At 43.7% G+C, this 18,061-nt stretch overlaps 1 protein-coding gene across 4 annotated transcripts in view; it reads right to left on the reverse strand.

Moving 5' to 3' along the window:
• Positions 1–18,057, reverse strand: part of ITGAE (integrin subunit alpha E) — a 29,673-nt gene extending 11,616 nt beyond the window's left edge. The window contains exons 1-18 of one of the 4 annotated variants that reach the window (XM_035889510.1): positions 17,838–18,057; positions 17,382–17,591; positions 14,898–14,996; positions 10,288–10,402; positions 9,196–9,293; positions 8,687–8,757; positions 8,059–8,176; positions 7,274–7,414; positions 6,802–6,923; positions 6,009–6,160; positions 5,194–5,347; positions 4,572–4,707; positions 3,884–3,997; positions 3,498–3,619; positions 2,324–2,475; positions 1,779–1,932; positions 805–955; positions 654–721 (exon numbers count right to left, since the gene is read on the reverse strand). In XM_035889510.1, the coding sequence (XP_035745403.1) occupies positions 654–721; positions 805–955; positions 1,779–1,932; positions 2,324–2,475; positions 3,498–3,619; positions 3,884–3,997; positions 4,572–4,707; positions 5,194–5,347; positions 6,009–6,160; positions 6,802–6,923; positions 7,274–7,414; positions 8,059–8,176; positions 8,687–8,757; positions 9,196–9,293; positions 10,288–10,402; positions 14,898–14,982 (1,953 nt within the window). In that variant the 5' untranslated portion in view covers positions 14,983–14,996; positions 17,382–17,591; positions 17,838–18,057. Of the gene's footprint in view, positions 1–653; positions 722–804; positions 956–1,778; positions 1,933–2,323; positions 2,476–3,497; positions 3,620–3,883; positions 3,998–4,571; positions 4,708–5,193; positions 5,348–6,008; positions 6,161–6,801; positions 6,924–7,273; positions 7,415–8,058; positions 8,177–8,686; positions 8,758–9,195; positions 9,294–10,287; positions 10,403–14,897; positions 14,997–17,381; positions 17,620–17,837 lie in introns of those variants that run through there. The other 3 variants (XM_035889512.1, XM_035889511.1, XM_035889513.1) reach the window with 3 other exon arrangements.
• Positions 18,058–18,061: the final 4 nt, after the last annotated feature.

Consider the following 18,061-nt stretch of genomic DNA (forward strand, 5'->3'; position numbering starts at 1 on the left):
TCCTGGACCCTGTAGCTTAGGCAGTTCTACCAGCTCCTGCCATATACTGAAGAAAGACAAGGTGACTGCCCAGCATCAAAGAAGCTGCTGCACATCTCCCAGCTTACTGCATGAGGTTTTTTGCAAAACTGGAACAGCATTGTCCTTGCAGCCAAGGCTGCTGAATGTTCATTAGCCTCCTCAGCATCCATTATTTCCCCCTCCCGACAAGGACAGAGATCATTCTTGGCCTGGATGGACCAAGGATTTAAGCCAGAGGATTCCAAAAGAGCAGAATTGTTTTATTTACAACATGACGGAGCCTGTAACTTGTGCATTGGAGATGTGAATGCCAGCAGAATCAAAGCTGTCAACCGGAGATAGCTCTTTTGCCCAGTGGAATAAAAAGGATCCAGTGGTTAGAACAGGGGCCACATGAGATAAATCCCATCCTAAAATAAAATTCACTACTGACTGACTATATAAAAGTGATATTTTTGTTTATCATCTGACACATTCAAAGCAAGCAGTGGATTGCAAAGGAGATTTGACTACATGCATCTCATACTTTTGTATGGCCATAATTTCTTGTGGGAGACTTCCTGAATCCTTACAAGTATCGAAGCAGCGGCACAGCATACAACATTTAGCAGGGTTAAATGCAGAACACTTACCTTATCCAAGATCTGCACACTGAAACCAGCTTGTGCAAGCTCATATTCCAGAGCATCACCCTGCGTACCTGAGGGTGCAATAGAAACAGGGTAAACCACTTTCTCCTTATTTCTCAAAAGGTACTAATGACATAGAAAGATTGCTGTTTACCTTCTATACCAATAATACTCTGCTGCAGGGTTGAAAGCAGCCCAGCTAATGCTGAGTAGTTGGTCACCTGAAATACATTAGTGTCATCTGGACCAGATGCAATTAGCCGCAATTCATTTAGGGCCTTTGGTTTTTTGAAGGCATCTCCCACCTGCAAAAGAGATGCAGATCAATGAAAAGAAACAACCTTCAGGAGTCTCCTTACCCCCAACTACTTTGTTCAACAGTTTGTGGTAAAAACCTCAGCCTCAGCCACTATTTGTAAACTCAGAAATAGCAATTGCTTTGGAAGCCAGTGAGTTGGACAGTCTCAGTGTCTCCTGGAGCCAAACCTGTACAAAACCTCTTAATATAACTGGTTGGTGTTGTATTTGGTATATATACCTTTGTTGTACCCAACAATTAGTTTTGGAAATCAAATTACAAGACATCATAAAATTTTCCTGTCCTGAAAGAATGAAAAGAGATAGCAGAAAGACTGAGGAGACATACAGCATGTCTGAAACCAGACTTCAGACTGCAGGGGACAGCCTTGTTGACAAACTAACACACAGGTTCATTTGCTGGCCAAGTTAAGAATATATCAGAAGTTTTGTTCCAAAAAGCTTAAATTTTTAAGCATGCACTTTATCTAGAAGGTAGCTTTAAATTCTTGGTCTAGTTCTGAGTCAGGAGGACTTCAGCTGATAACAAGCAATGAGCGACCCTTCAGTTCTGCTATTTTGTCCTCGGGTGGGTAGGTCAGAAAACCTTTTAATTTTTATTTATCACTGTGATATTTTCCATAATAACCTAGATAAGGAAACATAAATCACACTGTGGAGCTGGACTTGACTAAGGTTAAGTACTTTGCCAGATTCAGGCATTCTAGAAAGATTTTTCTAACCCTGAACGGATCAGTTTCTCCTTTTCTCTGCCCCCAGTGCTACCAAGAAATGGAAGGAAGATACAACCCAAGCACATTCCCGACTTACCCCAATGGCATAGCGCTTGATTCCTGCCATTTTGGGTGAATTTATCACTGTTGTCAAGTTCATTTCATCCAGCAGTATTTCCCCATCTGTAAGCACAATCATGACCTTGGCTGCATCCTTGCGGGACCCATGACTTTCAGTGAAGATAGAATCCCTGGTAAAACATCAAAACAAAGAACCTGGGATGAAAGTTGAAGCTTCCCTCCTTGGGATAGAGGGGAGACTCTTGTTGAATTATGGACTTGCAACTAACAGTCACAGCAAGGAGGCAAGAGAATTTCATATTCACACATCTTAAAAATACCAGGTGCTGCTTCCCTTTCTATTGCTTCCTGAGCAACTCCACGCCAAGAATTGGGCACTGACAGCTGGCTTTTATAACCTTCTAAAATATGGCACAGGAACTGCTGCCTGCCATTCAGCCATTGCCAGATAAATGACTGCTTTCAGGACCTGAATGTCCATAGGAGTCCCTCTCCCTTACTCATTAAATGCCCAAGAAATTAATCCCCTTCATTCCTTGTGCTCTTTTCTTTGTTACTTACAGGACATGCTGCATGGCAGATGCTGTTTTTGTCACATTGCACACCTGCACAATATCAAGTACTTTCTGGAGTGTGGCACGAGGATCCGAGTTTTCTCGCAGGTCGAATTCAGTTCTGATTTCAAACCCATACTGTACCACTGCAAAACCACACTGGAAGGAAGCAGCAGATAAGCACATGCTTGTGACAACTGTTGATTCAGAGAAAGAGGGTTCTCTGCAACAACTAGCCCAGAAATCTCAACAGAAACATTAGCCAGACTATGCAGAAAGGATGAATTTTTCAGGTGAGAGTGGCTTTTAAATATGTCTGGTGCAGACACAGGGATTGTTGTAAGTATATTACAGCTGAGGAAAACAAAAGCACTATCAGTACAGGGAGAAAAATTGTTTTGAGAAACACTGACTTGCTTTAAAGCCCTTGTATCTTCCTGCTGTGTTTGGCCCATGTGCAGGTTGCAGAGGAGATTATCTGTGATATTACTGAACTGTTCCTTCTGTGCTCCCTGCTGCACATTGCCTTTCCTTGGAGTACTCCTATTCCACGATGATCAAAGGCAGTCTGGACAATGGGACCATTTCTTCATTTTGTATTTGCACAACACATAACATAACGTTTCTTTTTCCCACAGTGCAAATAACAAGTTAAAGTATGCTGACAATTGGAGCATTTGAAAGGTAGGGACTTGCCTGAAGTCAGTGTGTAGATCACACTTCTCAGCATCAGCAGAGAAGGCAGTAGAGAACCTTCATGCAGAATACATGACCGGAGCTAACGAGCAGTCTAATTGGTACTTCTGCGATTGCAGGTACAGATGTTACAATATAGGAATAGAGATAGGAAAGCAGAAGAAAGTCATGACTGTCCCCTTACAAGAAAGCAGAGATGGTGCTTGCTGGGCTCCAAGCATGGCAGCATAGCAGAGCTAGAGATTTCTGAGCATACAAATCAGACTTTTTATATCTACAGTGTTCTTGGGATCAAGACCAGGGATGTACTGCTGAGATGGAAGCAAAATTGTGTCGAGAATACATGCAAGTCATGGAAGCGCTTTTCCATCCTAATAGAAACACCTAATAGAAACAAACCTGCATAGTCCCAAATCCTGGCGAAGAGGCAGCTTAAATAAAGCACAGCACATTCTTTAGCCTGCTAAAAAGAGAGCAGAGAGTACCTCAAAGCACTTCTGATACAGTGTTTTCATCATTTTGTGGATGAATGCTTTTGCTCTTTCAAAATCCTCTGGCTCAATGCTCCCTGATCCATCCAGAATAAAAGCAATCTCTGTTCCAGAAGCTGCCCAGGATATGGAAAGTAAAGGAATGAGGAGAAGACAATCAGCAGTCTTGGTCTGGACCAAGCTCTTTATCCAGTGTTATCAATCAATGCACAAGTAGTCTCACTCGAACAAGCAACTGAACTGCACCAAGACTGCTCAGCTGTCAGGTCAGCATGAGCTACAGCTCAGGTCTGACAGCTCATGGTACAGCAACTCCCCAGACATGGTCAGTCCATGACAGTCCATAGCATCATTCTGTTAAAAGATACTTCACCACGTACGCAAGCCATTTTCCTCCTCCTCCTCTACATCCTCCTCCATCCAGGAAGGGAGCTTGCTGTCACCGCTGTCATTAGTGTTTCTGTGCTCTGGTGCTTCCATTGGAATATTTTCAGCTGAAACAGGAAACCAGTTTGAGCAAAGATGACAGGGCAGTGGGAGGGAAAGCAAAAGGTGAATGAAAACCTTGCATTACACGGTGTTCCTGTGCCTTGCTGCCTGGCAGCTGAACTCTTCCCTGTCCCTGAAGTCAATATTGCTTTCAGGCACCAGGCTACAGGAAATATTTGTGAGTTTTGAAGGCTGTGGAGATCAGGACTGCATCTTAAAACTACAGCCACAGTTCAACAGAAATAAACTGCTCTAAGCACACCCAGGAGTATAAGTATCATAACAGAAACACTGAAACTGTGGTGGATATGTGTATTGTAAAGCACCTATTTCCATACTGATGTTATGGCTGCAGGTCACAGATACAGGCTACGATCTCTTGTCCTCCCAGTTGGCTGGATGAGGAGGACTGTTACTAGTGTAACAGAAATCACTTCTTGCTGGGCAAGGGACTATGAGAACAGGTAAGATCTGGAGATGTATTTACATTCCTTGAGCAATGAAACTACCCCACCATCACAGACCCGCGCCGTAAGTTACAGAGAAGATAAGATGTGTCAGGAGTAGGATTTCTTCTACCTGAATCACTCAGAGTATCTCTCTCCAACACCGAAAGGAAACTGTCAAAATCTTCATATGTGGACAGCACAAACCAGTCACTCCCAACTTCCTGCAGCTCTTCTGGGACCCACTGGTTGCTAATGAACTCTCCAATCTAGGGAGAAAAGCCATCAGTTGGGGAGATTGAACACATTTCATACACAGACAAAAAAACCAACAAATTCCCAAACTGCCACTAAAAACTTGAAAGCCCTGAAAAAGGAGGGAGTTTTCTGAAAGCTTGGTAAAGCAACCCTGATCCTAGATTCCACAGAAAGCCCTTATTTGAAAAAAAAACAAACCCAAAATACTAATAAAAGCTCTGGAGCCACACAAGATGTATACAACTTAAGCATCTTTGTTTCTAGGGCATATTCCTTAACCTCATCCAAAATAAGCTCTCTGGCATCAAGAAGATGGAGGCCTGAGTGAAACGAGGGAGCCAGGGCGTCTCAGATTGGACAGCCTGCATGTTTAACTCATGACTACTTCTCTTCCACCACTGAAGCGTAAGAGCAGACACATGGGATGGACAGAAACACCACTCCCCTACATATGTGCTTTGATGCAAGATAGTGTAGCTTTGACGTTTCCCACTCACCCCAGGAGCATAGAGTTTGACCATAGCCATTTCCAGGGAGTTCATCACATTTCTCAATCTATGGTTTTCTGGAAACGCTTGCCCAGATGCCATGACAATGATTATCTTGTCACCAGTCTGCCTGGAGTCATGGCTTTCATCAAAGACTTTATCCCTGTGGAAACAGAAGCCTAGAGGTGTTTCATGGAACAAGTGGCATCTGCAGAGCTAAAAACATCAGTATTGGTGGCAGGGTGCTGATGTTCATTGAGGTCTCAGCCCACAAGATACAGACGTGCAAAGCAAACATGCACATTCACATGCACAAGGATTTGTGCTTTCCAGGGACATTGGCTGTCTGCAACTGGTAGCTCTGACTTGATGAGCACTTTCACAAGCAACATAAGGGGCAGTGCAGGCCAGTATTGTTAGAGTTATGGTACTGAGAAGAAAATGGAGTCAAGGGGGAAAAAGCATGACTCCCAGAGATGCAGCAGATCAGTGAAAAAGATGGGAAAGGCCTTGGGTTTACAAACGTGTGCTCAAGGCAAGACCCAAGTGACTGAATTTTTTCATTGTGAGGACCCTATGTCAGCCAGGAAGGATTTCACACTTTGCCTCTTGGCAGTTTCTCCTTGTGTCCCTGATGGTCCCCCAGACTCATCCACAGGCCTCAGCTGGCAGAGCCTGTCACTGAGAGAAGCATTGGAAAGGTAAGAGCTTCAAGGGTGTGAGAAAGAAGTGTAGAGAGGAGGTGCAGGAGGCTGGATTGATGCACATGAAACACCAGGAATCACTCGAGTGTTCCTGAAGCTTCTTGAGACACATGAACTCACAACACATGCTGCAGCGTGGCTGCAATGTCAGTCCCTGAGCTCTGCTGCTTGATGTTTCGGACCTTGAAGAAAGCAGTTACCCTGCTGCAGCTTTCTTGCAGGCTCAGTTCAGTTTGGATCTGTGCTCCAAACTGCACCACAGCAAACCTGATCTGGAGAAAGCAGATGGCAAAGCCAGAGCTGGTTAGACAAGATCTAAGGCAGGATCCCTAAGTCCCTCAGAGCACCAGGTTTAGTCCCAAACTTTACCACACAAACACAGAAAGCATATATTGCAAGTAAGAGGTCTATCAACTGTCTTTATCCCTCTGTCTCCATCACACATTTGTATTCTGGTGATCCCCTCTGGATCAGCTCCAGGAACTGACTTCATTTTCTTTGGCTCAAGACAATGGTTTCTCTGTGTGAATTTCCTGTATTTATCCATCTGGCTAGACCTTTTGCGACCACATGGCTCAGCCTCACATTGTCCCCAGATTTATTTAAATAATTTAAAGTAATGGCTTATAAACCTTAGTCCTTATTTTTGTGTGTACTGTTTCAAGGTGCCTCTGGTAAAATATCTAAGTGTGCTTCTGGCATGAAAATCCACTCCTAGCTCTTCCACTTCCCCCTTCAGCTACTCTTCCTCCTTGGCTCACTAACATTTAACTCTTACATTAGAATATGTAGAATTATTACTAGCATCACTGTGAAGTTTAAAAAGCAATGACTATGTGAACCAGGAGACTTTCCATTCTTCATTAGAGCTCTGATCTATTCTGCCTATCAGACTTGGAGGAGGTTCACACACCTTTGAGCATTTCTGCCACATTGACTTCATCATATGGAGGACAGATGTCTTGGCATTTTGGAAATCATCTGGCTTGGTGTTCTCTGATCCACCCAGAATGACAGCAATCTCTGTTCCCAGTTCTGTCAATGCAGTTAAATATAAAAGGACATTTGAAGGGACACCTAAGCAGCCTAACATTTAGCAAGGGTTCAAGAACAATGGCGTATCATTAAACAACCAAAAATTTGACTACAGCACCATCCAGCCATTCCAAAAGCAGGTCTTGCTGATTTACGCTGTAGTGACGGGTTATATTTTTTAAAAATCTCAGTTAATGATGACTGCAATAATGATTGAAATTTGCCATTACAAATAACCTTCAAAACCTCAACCTTTTCCGTCCCCAGCTTCCTCCCACCAGATGAATGCAAGTTGCTTCAAAGTCAGCTAATACAAAAGGAAGCAATGCTTGTTCCTGTCCTGTACCTACCTTTGCACATGTGGTTGTGCCCTGTGCTGCCAAAGAGCTCACCGCAAGCACTGCTGGCGTTGTCTGTGCTGACAGAGCTGCTGGTGTCAGTAATCTTGTCTCTGCTGTTTTTACTTTGAATGCTGTTTAATTTGGTCTCAACTAAAGAATTTAAAAAGCAAGAAAAAAATACACTTTACCTTTTGAAAATACTCTTCTAATCAACACACCTAAAACTCGGGATCTCTTTCCACCCAAGTTCCCAAATTTGCAGAAGACCTGAGGATCAGCCTGTTAATAGCAGTGAGACAACTGAAGATGGAAGGAGACCATCTAGGTGTCAAAGTTAAACTTCTCAACTTCTTTGCAGTGACAGCAAGAAGCAGAGCAAGGCTAGACAATCACACCAGCTCTCTGCTCCCTTGATTAAATGCCCAATAGCCCAGTTAAGTTGGAAGGAACAGCCTTGAGTGCCCGGGCATCTTTAAAAATCCCAGTAGATGTTTGTCACATACATCCACTAAGAACGTCAATGCTTTTCTAAATTCTGGCTTAAGATCCAGATCTTTTGGATGCATGGGACACCACAACAAAAAATCCCTGCTGCTGTGTGCTAGTCTTCAAGGCTGAACCTTGTAACACTCTTGAAGGCACTATAATACTGTTAAAATTCAGTTTTTAGTCTCTCCCAGTGGACCATAGGCCTTGCTGGCTAGGAACCCAGAAGGCCCCTGCTGTTAGAGCCGAGCCTCGTGCTGTAGTTTCTGTCCCTCTGCAAAGGCACAGTACTGGCTTTGCTCCTATACCCATCTTGGTGAGGTTGAGGAAAGCTGTGCTGCGCAAGTCAGCGGTGAGCAGAGTACAGACTCCATTCATGTCATCGATGGTGGTGAAGGCTCGGCGGTGTTTCTTCTGCAGGCAAGCCTGTGGGGGTGGCAGGGAAGGCTAATGAACAATGAACAAAGCTGTAGACAGAAGACGACTGAAGATGCCATCTGGCAAACATGCAGCATCCTAATGAGAGTAAAAAAGCACCTTCCCTGATGCAACCCCTGCCACATCAGGTTACCCAGGACTTCAGCCCTGAGCTGAGGCAAAGAGTGGGGCTGGAGGCTCACCAGACCGAAGTGTTAGCCTCCAAATCAGTGGCTCTCCTAAGCCTCCTCTGCCAATCCTCCCTTTTCCTACTGAGTGGGGGTGGCTGCGGTGAAGTATAAGGTCCACTGCAGTTCCCTGCCGATAAGAAGGGCCGTTCTCATTTTTCCCTCCTGGCTGGCAATGCACCAGCTGGCTTTCCAACCAGCCAGTACCCAGCCAAGAGCTTTTAGCCTTCATCTTTCCGTTATGTCTGCTCATTTGCATTTCCCAGCAAAAATACACAGCATTTTGGAAAAATACAGTTGTTCCCAGCCATGGGTATTTTCAGTCCCTTACCAGGATCCAATCTGAATTCCTGTCAATAGCTATGCCACCATCCTGGATGTTTTTGGAGCCTTTGATCTTTCCTGAAATTGAATGAATGATTGAATGAATGAAGAAGAACAGAACTGAAATGGATACGGTACCTATCAGCCTGGGGCAAGCAGAATAAATACAGAGAAAGGCTACAACTAGTGAGGTCAGCTATATATCTGCTCCCCTAGAAGAAGGACTCAGAATTAATGTTATCAGCAACTGTAGCAGTAATGAACACGTTGGAAACAAAAAACTTTGCCTTGTACTTCAACAGAGTAGAGGTGAAAACTTAAGTTGTGGCAGAAGATGCCTTGCAGCCTCCGGACACATCGCTCCCAACCACTGGGACCATGGGTTTGCATTTCTCTTTGTGAAGTGCTGATCTACGGCACCTAGCAGCAGGCCCAGTTCCCTCTGAAACACCCAGCCTCTGCACTCCCTTGCGCCCATGGCAAAGCAAGTGTTGGGAAGGGGAAGTGGGACTGTACCTCGCAGAGGTATCTCCTGGCACTGGATCTCCTCCTGCAAAACAGTGCACTTCCTCAGCCTGCCCAGCCCCTTGTCTACTGAGGAAGTAGCCAAAATCCTGTAGAACGAGAAAAAAGGTGGAAAAAGAGGGAAGGTAGCACAATCAGGCAGAGTCCTTTGGCAGCACAGTGCAAAACAATCATCTGTGTGCCAGGGTGGCCACCCATTATTTTGACAATGTCTCTTAATTAACTGGACTCCAGTGTGGTTTAGAGCTGAATCAAGAGGAAAACCACTTATTTTCTCCTACAAATAATCATCCAACCCATTATCTGAACTACGAAATCAAGAGAGCTATCCCGGACCAAGGAAGAGGTCTGGAAGTGACTTGCCCACGAAATACTGGAGGTAAAGGGAGGCTGGAGGCGCAGCAAGGAAGTCCGACCTCCATACCAGGAAATGCCAGCCCTGCTGTATGAAGTGGAGACTGTTCTTTGAGTCAGACAATTTCTGCTCGGGGGTGAAGTTTCTTTACTCCAAAACTTAAAATACACTGTCTGCTACACACCCTGAGCAATCTGCTCGGCATAATATAGGTTATCTCTACAGCAACCACTTGTTGTTGGCTTCTATTTGCCAGCCTAGCCATCCATTTCTCTTCCCCTACAGACCCAATAGTCAAAATAGAGCAGTTTCCAGCTCTTTGTGGTCTTCAGACCAAGATCACAACGTAACTCTTGGCAGCTGGTGGGTGCCGTGACTCTGCAGCCCCAGAAATGATGTGGTATGCCGGGAAGTACTGCAAAAACCCAGCTGCTTGTGTCTGCCATTTGGTTAAATGAGCAGACATCCTTTCTGTACAGTGCAACGACTTAGCTGTGGATGAGGGGAGAAGCACTGTGAAGACTCACAGCTGACAATGTACACCTCACACCGAAGAAGCTCTAACATAGCTCATCAGCCCCTGAGAACCAAGGAACAATTCTGGGTCCCAGGCAGAGGAACTTGTTGCTAACAGTTGTAGAAAGTGAGAAGCTACACAATCTCAGGCCACACTCGTTCATAAAGACCTGGGGAGTCTGGGGATATTTTTTTTTTCTTCTGTTCCTTACATGGTTGTGTTCCCATCTGAGTGCTGAAGAACCGTGGGCCACAACAAAGAGGCTGTGTGTGGTGTGATCCACGTCTTGCCAGTGTCAACATTAAAGCTCCTCAAGGACTTGACCACTGAAAACAAACAAATAAATAAATAAATGAGCACAGCCTGTGATCTGTAGAGTCACAGGTAACAGGCTTTTGAGCCAGCTGACCCTGAACCTTGCCCACCATGACAGCAGAGGCAGCTGGCAGGAGGGAGACACCAAGCTATGGAGATTTCACTGATTTAGATTAACAAAGGATTTTCTTGCCCAGCCTAATGAAAAATAAAGTATCGTAAATCCTGTTGTTCTGTTATGAAAGTGCATCTTGGATATCACAACACATTCCCTCTAGCTGAAGCTCACACGCCTGCGTTTAGGCAGGAGGGGAAACAGAACTCCAGGGCTCGTGCAAGTGGCATGCCACTTCAGGGTGGCACCAGCAGATTCACTTCTTGTAAAGCTGATATTCAACAGACCAGGACACTGATGCCCATTAGATTAAAGAATAAGCAGTTTAGGTAGCAGCAGGGATTGTTCCCCACAAGAATAGCATTGTCAGAAACCTGGTAAGAAGAGGAGAACGTAGATTTTGTGGGATGTTAACAAAAAGCTCAACGCTTGGCAGCAAGGGAGCAAATTGGTGCCAGATGTGATGGATACTCTGCTGAGGATGCAGATCTGCTAAAAGTCCAATAACTTCTCGAAATAGACATAATACAGCATCAAAAAAAAGAAAAACTTCTACTCATTATTCAGAGAGCTGTAACTGAATTGCCATCCTAAAGGTAACTTCTTTTTTTGCATGAATGCACTTCCTTCTTGCAAGGCAGCCCACAAAAGAAGGGGCTGATATTGGTGGGTTAGCTGTAAAATGCTGTGGCAAGCCAACCCTTATGGCTGCTCACACCTCAGCTCTTGATTTCTGTGCGTTAACACCAGTAAATGCACAGGCTAGGAAAATAAATAGACTTACTTGACTGTAAGTGACAGGCAGAAAATGTCACAAAGTAGGATGCATGGAGGGCAAGCTACTATGATAAATACTGTAAAGTCAAGCACTGAGCTGTCCTGTATCACCAAACCTCTGTCAATCATGCGACAACTTTGAAAACTTCACACTAATCTCGGGAACAAGCCCAAGTGACTCCAATTACAAATTCTGTCCCTGTTTGAAACTAGAACAAAAGAAAAGTACAAAATCTGAACTTTACAAATTACCCCAGCCTAAAATCCTTGCTTTGAATGCCCAGGCTCCAACTCTAGAATCTGCAGGCTGAGCCTGTATTTAAACACGCAGCCTAGCCTGTTTAATATAGCCTCTGATGTACTAACAAAAGGTCAAATTCTGTCCTGGTGTCCATCTAGAGTCTCTCCTGATTTTAATTTTACTCAGAGCTGAATCTGAGTTTATGCAATCAATTCCATGTAATTTCCCAGCCTGGCTATGAAAGCACAGGTGAAAGAAGAAGTAAAATGCCGCAACTGGAGCAATGACGTGCAATGTGCAAATAGTGTGAACTGTGCAAGTCTTTGCTTCTGCTTCCTGAAGTGTTCCACTCTTCAGGCACATGGCATGCATCCCTTTCCGAGCGCAGGCCGACCATCCTGAACCACCCTCTTGCTTTGCAAATCCCACTTTGCCAGCTAAAATGCCTAAATTAACTCAGAGATCTTCCTAGGCATCTGTGCATGCTTCCACTGTCAGAGTATCAGCCTAACACCACCACGCTTTTACAAAGGCTTCCAGCAAACTTCCTTTAAAACAAAACCAGAATTCCAGATACGCTGGAACAAGCTCCCTGGGAAGTTCAACTGTTTTTGAAGTAAGGGACAATTCTCAGGCAGGCAACAAAAATTAAAAACGATGGCCAGGGAGCTAACCTCCCTCTTGTGAGTATTCCTGTGCCCGTACGGCATTTGGCCTGGGAAACCAGCGGCTCCCCAGCTCCGCGCTTAGCTCTGCTGCTGCCATCCTGCCAAGCCAAGTTCTTTGAACTTTGTGCTCCTGACTCCCTGCTCACAGGAATTTCCAAAACAGATGACTCAGGGGGCTTTAGCACTTCAGCTATTGAAATTAAGTGCGATGTACTTAAACTGAGAAAAAAGAGAAAGGGGTGTGTTGCCAATTAGCCAACTACACAGACAAATTATCTGTATTGTTTAGAGGCTCAGCACAGATCTGTTAGATTTGTTCTAAGCATGTAATCAAGACCCACCAGGGCAGAGGGCTACATTTTCCTGCACTGCCTCTTATATCAGTAAAATGCACAAATGCAAAAAAAAAAAAAAAGGTTGCTAGAGAAGAGCAATAGAAAAGATTGACAGAAGCACACAAGGATATAAAACCTCCACCAACAATTTCACCTTAATTTTGCATAAACCAAATAAAGAAAGTTCAAGATTTGAAAAAATATCAGTAACTTCTGTAGGCATATCCATTAAGGATTTATGTTTGCAAAGCTGGGAGTTACCTATTATACTGATAAACATGAGAAGAAAGATATTAGCAGAAATAATAGATCATACAACATGTAGAAGTCAAACCCAAATAAGGAAAACAGTAGAGCATAAATCTTGATGTTAAATTTAAATCACAGCAAAGCAAGCTAGAGAGAGCTGTGATGGTCATCTCATTAGAAGAGTAAAATTAGTTAACAGTTTTTTCCCAAACACGCTGGAAGCGTAAACCTTGTCAGGAAAGCTGTGAGAGCACTAAATGAATACTTAAAGAATAATATTCCTTCTGTGCAGATGGGGTAGGTGTGTACAGTATTAAGCCTTTCAAAAAGGGAACCAGACAAACAGAAATTCTGTCATACGGAATGAAACCAGCATTTCTTTGTGGACTTGCTGGAAGAGGGGCCAGTAACAGCTCCAGAGCAGTTGTCCATCACTTGAGCTAATGGAGTAGCAGTGCGAGGGTGTTACCTTTTCTGGGCAGCTAAAAGGCAAATTCATGCCAGAACTGTCCCCACGAGGCTACAGGACAGAATGACGTGGATACAGACTCTGACTCAGGGAACGTTGCTTCTAATCCATACCTATGCTTTACTTGACACAAACTTACTCCCAAATAAAGGTCTTCTGAATTTTCTTTTAAAAAATGCTACATGTTCTAGAGCTCTCGTTAAGGAGATCAACAAACCAGAAATTTGTGGGAAATACATCTCTGAAAGTGCATACTGCTGAACTCAAGGTGTATCTAAAATGATGCCAGAAAGGGGAGAATATAAAAAAAATCTCACCTACATTCTACCTTCACATCCTTCAATACTAGCAACAGACAAACAAATAAAAAAAAACTATAAAAGGCCAAACACAGCTTGTTAGCTTTGTATTTGAGAGCACAATTTCACCCGGCAGCCACTTTTCTCCCACTAAGGATGCACTATAAAACTCTCTCCACCCGAATGCATTAATTTCTCTGAAATAGTCAAACACATCACAAACTAAGGACTTTCCATACAAGTCCAAACATCCTGAACCTTCTACATAAGAATCGTTTTATTGGCTCACATTAAGGAACCAGTCTGAGTCTTCAAAAATTACTTTGTTTCTAGACTAAGACTTTTATTTTCTAATATATGTAAAATAAAAATAGAGGTAAGACTCACTCATTAGGAAGAGTAGATACAGGAGCAATCTCATTGTTCCCAGCTTTAAGGTGAAGGAAGGAGGGGAACTGGAGATACCAGGCAAAAACTGCTCTCTTCCTCTGATCTCCAGATCTGCATGTCTCATTGTGCTTGCCGAGACAGAGTGACTCTATTGTGGATTTCCTAACTGAGGTTTCAAGGCGTATGCGAGTGATATTCTAATAAAACTGCAGATGCAAAGACCTACTAAAAGGTAAACTTATGTTACTGAAAGGGATTTTTTAGCAGTGTCTCCAACAGCACCTTTACCTAGAACAACAGCATCCGTCTGGAAAAGCCACTAGGCCACTGTTTGTCCAGTCCACCTCGTCCTTTGGTGCTCACTACATGGACATGCCACACCCCACTGAAATGTGCAAACAGATTGAGTCAAGTGAACTCACAGCGGGGATTTGAGAGAGATGTCAGCTCTCAGATGTCCCTCATAGTAATTTTTTTTTAATGCAGGGGTTCCCCCCCCTCACACACACGCAGAGCGCTTGGTGTTCCCCTTTTATTTTGTATGTTATTAATGTCAGAAACAGCGACATTTTACAGCAGGATGCCCAGGGTATGTTAAGGGATTCTGTGCGACTTTTCTCCCCTCTACCAACAGTTCTTTGTTTTCTATTGAACCCTTGTTCCTCTGTGCTGTTGACCCTAGTCTGGACCAGACTAGCACAGAGTTACTCCCAAATAGCTCATTCAATCAGAGTACTGTGTAGCAAGTATTATTCGGATGCAGTGTGTTGTTATTACAAGTGCTAAATGAGCTGAAATAGCAAATGCTGAGAAATCAGAAGAGTTAACTGCATAGCAGATCCTTTTGAAAGGGGGAGCGGAAAGCCGTTCCAGAGACACAGTTGTCTTTGCCCAGAAAATGTAAATTTTCTAAGCATTCTCAGAAAAGAGTGCAACAAATCACACAGATGCTTTTTAGCTAACCTCCAAGTCTCTTCCTCTGAGGACTCCCTCTGTTTAACATTTTACAACCATCCTGAGAGTCCAGAAATGCTGTAGCGCTCCACATCTCACAAATCTGAACTGAAAAAAAGATTACGTCAGAAGAGGAAGTGAAGAAAACATTCTTTGCACTCAGATTTTACGAAAAGTTAGGTGCCAGCCATGAGGCAGCCGCAGTCAGGCCTTTCTGAGGATTTGCCTGGTCCTGTCTGGTCCCACTTTTATTCGTGCTGCTGAAGTAGATGTGAGGTTGCAAAGTGGGACAGTGTTCTTTTAAAATGTCTTTTTTTTCCCCCCAATTTTATTTTCTTTTTAGTCCCAGAGCAACAAATGAAATTTCTAAAATACAGCAAAGAAGAACAAAACTAATAGCTAGCCACAGGAACAGTCCAGCTGAGAAATCTACCAGCTGCATCACTTCAGAAATAGCTCTTTGCAGCTTATGTAGACTTACATAAAGCATCTGTTCTTTGTCTGAGCCCTTTTGCTTGTCACACTTCAAAGACTCCTTTTGCTAGCTACACAGGCAATGGAAAGTATGCTCAGTTGCAAGTGGGGTCACAAAGAGATGAAGAGAGAGGTAATCAACCAAGACAGAGATAGACCTCCCCATGCCGGCTTCAGCTCCAGAGCACGCTTTGAAAAAAACAGGGGGGAAAAAAACAAAAAACGATAAAATAAAATGTGCAAAGCACTTGAGGAACAAGAAAGTCTTGCTTCCACCTATACCCCTGAAGAAAATGACCTTATGGGGAATTGGGAACCATACAAACCAGACATGAAGTTTCTTTTATGACAATTACAGAGATAAGCAGCAAGACAGATCACTGTGCAGCAGGAAGCATTTGGAGCCCAGTAGAGAGGCCACAGAGAGCAATGACCAGGCAAAGTGTGCTCCAGTAGAGGATGAGGAAGGGTTTGGAAGCAAGAAGATCTGTGTTCATCTTCCAACCCTGCTAGGAACCAAATAACTTGGATGTAATCACACAGGGGAGGGTTTGAGCATTCATAACCCTGCATGGAAAGCAATGAGAGCTGCTGGTGTCTTTTCCTCGTGGCATGGCTGGGCCTTCAGAGTGTCTGTGGCTCGTACGTACAGAGTAGGTAGAGGAGAGAAACCGCAGCTGTTCCTTCACTGATGCTTGCGAGAGGTTTCTGTTTTCTCAGATGAGAGCCCTGCAAAGCCTCACCATTTGCATAGGGGTGGGTTCACATGCAGGTGGGTTTACCTGTCACAGGAGGTAGTAGGGAGAGGGCACTTCATCTGTTGATAATTTCTTGTGTCAATGACTGAAGTGTTTTCTGACAAAACATTAGGATCTATTAAGAGTGGATTCCAAAATCCTGCTAGGCCTTCAAAGCTATGAACCAGCTTGTAAGTCCTTTGTCTTACAAGGAAAACAAACCCCAGACAGCCTTCCTGTTTGTAATGTGACCAAAATGGGAAGTGGTTCAGATGCTGAAACCAAAGTGGAGCCTTGTGCATTAAAAATACAGAAAACTGGCAGGTTAGTGATACTAATCTCTTGCTTCAGAGAGGTTGTAACTCCTCAAAAAAATCTCCTTTTTTCCATAGTACATCAAAGAACTGTACAGCAGCCTGGGCACTGCTAAATCTTCTGGCCAAGCTGACATAGCTGTTTGCTGCATGTACCTGTACCTGTCCCTGTCTGCTGTCCATCATCCTTTATTCATCAGCTTGAGGGGGCTGGGACTGGTGGTCTGTGGCGTGACTGTGAAGCACAAGGAATGCCAAGGCCCTGTTTCACAGCAGACACTAGATGCTTAAGAAGATGTTTTATGCAGATCAAAAGATAAACTAACACTGCAAGCTTAAGAAAGGGATTTAAAGAGAAGCAGGTTCAAGGAATGGCTGAAGAGGCAGGTTATCTTGAAAGCAAGCTGTCACAGGCCACAGCTATCAAAAACACTTCCAATAAGCAAGATTTCACTTTTGTTGTTTGTTAAGACTCCGGGCAGGAATGGCAGATCAGATTCTGCATTTCTTGAAAATCTCAAAGACTCCCTACCACAGCAAAGCACCAAGCACAGCAATAGATTACCAGATAATCCTTTTGTGCAATATGAGCACCTTGCCAAATCTTGGGAACACTTCGGACAAAGCCATAGATGGAAAAAGCAGCTGAACACTGCGAGAAAATGGCAAAAGCTGGAGTGAGAAAAGTTAGTTACAATTCAGATATCCAATGCAATGATGCTGCAGAGGGAATTGCCCAGCACAGGGGAAGAACCCATCTGAAGTTCTAAAACCAATGCTTTTGCTGCCAGTCCCATGCATGCAGTAAGCAACAGGATTAAGATCGTTGTCTCCAAAAGACAAACCTCCTAGCTTCACTTGCTCAGAGTAGAAACGAGAGACAGGAGATCTTGAGTTGCATAGTTTAGCCTACTGAATAGGTGCTGCAAACATTTGTAGTCTGCAGCTTTTTCAGGGTTATCACTAACCATTCCCTCTATGAAAGGTGCATCCAATGCAGCATCAGCTGTTACAGCTTCAGATGTGGCTGCATAAACTGATGTGAGGTCATGAAAAACAAGTGTTCATGCTCATGGCAGTGAGGCACAGTGCTGGGTGAAAGGGAATCAGGAATTTGAGAAGGCCTTGTAGTCCACAATGATCACATCTTCTCTTCCTTTTTGAGGGAGCCTGAAGTTCTGAAAATACATCCAGTGATGAACATTTGCTATTAAGTAAACTTGCTACATTGATAGTTTGCAGAAATACACATTACTATTTTTAAATATAGTCTGAAAGTGAGACAGCTCATTTTTATCTCTTTTCCACAGAGCTCAAAGTATGTTTCCCATCCTGCCTGAGTGCACGTAGCAAAAAGCAATGAGGCCCTTGTAATCGTCTACAGCAAGACAGGACACCCACTAAGACTGACAGGAAATACTAACCGCACGATGCATTTTGGCCTGTCTCTCAGAAGCCACATGCAGGATTCTGCTGCTGTTTTCTACAGAGACAGATGTTTCAGAAATTCACCATGTGAAGTCCAGGAAATCCACATCACTTGTGCTCTTAAGAAAATGCACACATCGTGGAAATGATTTAATTCTAATACTGTAAAATGAGAATTCTGATGTGGGCTAAACATTGAGCACTGCAGGTGCTGACACAA

Source organism: Egretta garzetta, unplaced genomic scaffold, assembly GCF_000687185.1.
Source record: "Egretta garzetta isolate BGI_Z169 unplaced genomic scaffold, ASM68718v1 scaffold112, whole genome shotgun sequence".
Lineage (NCBI taxonomy): Eukaryota > Metazoa > Chordata > Aves > Pelecaniformes > Ardeidae > Egretta > Egretta garzetta.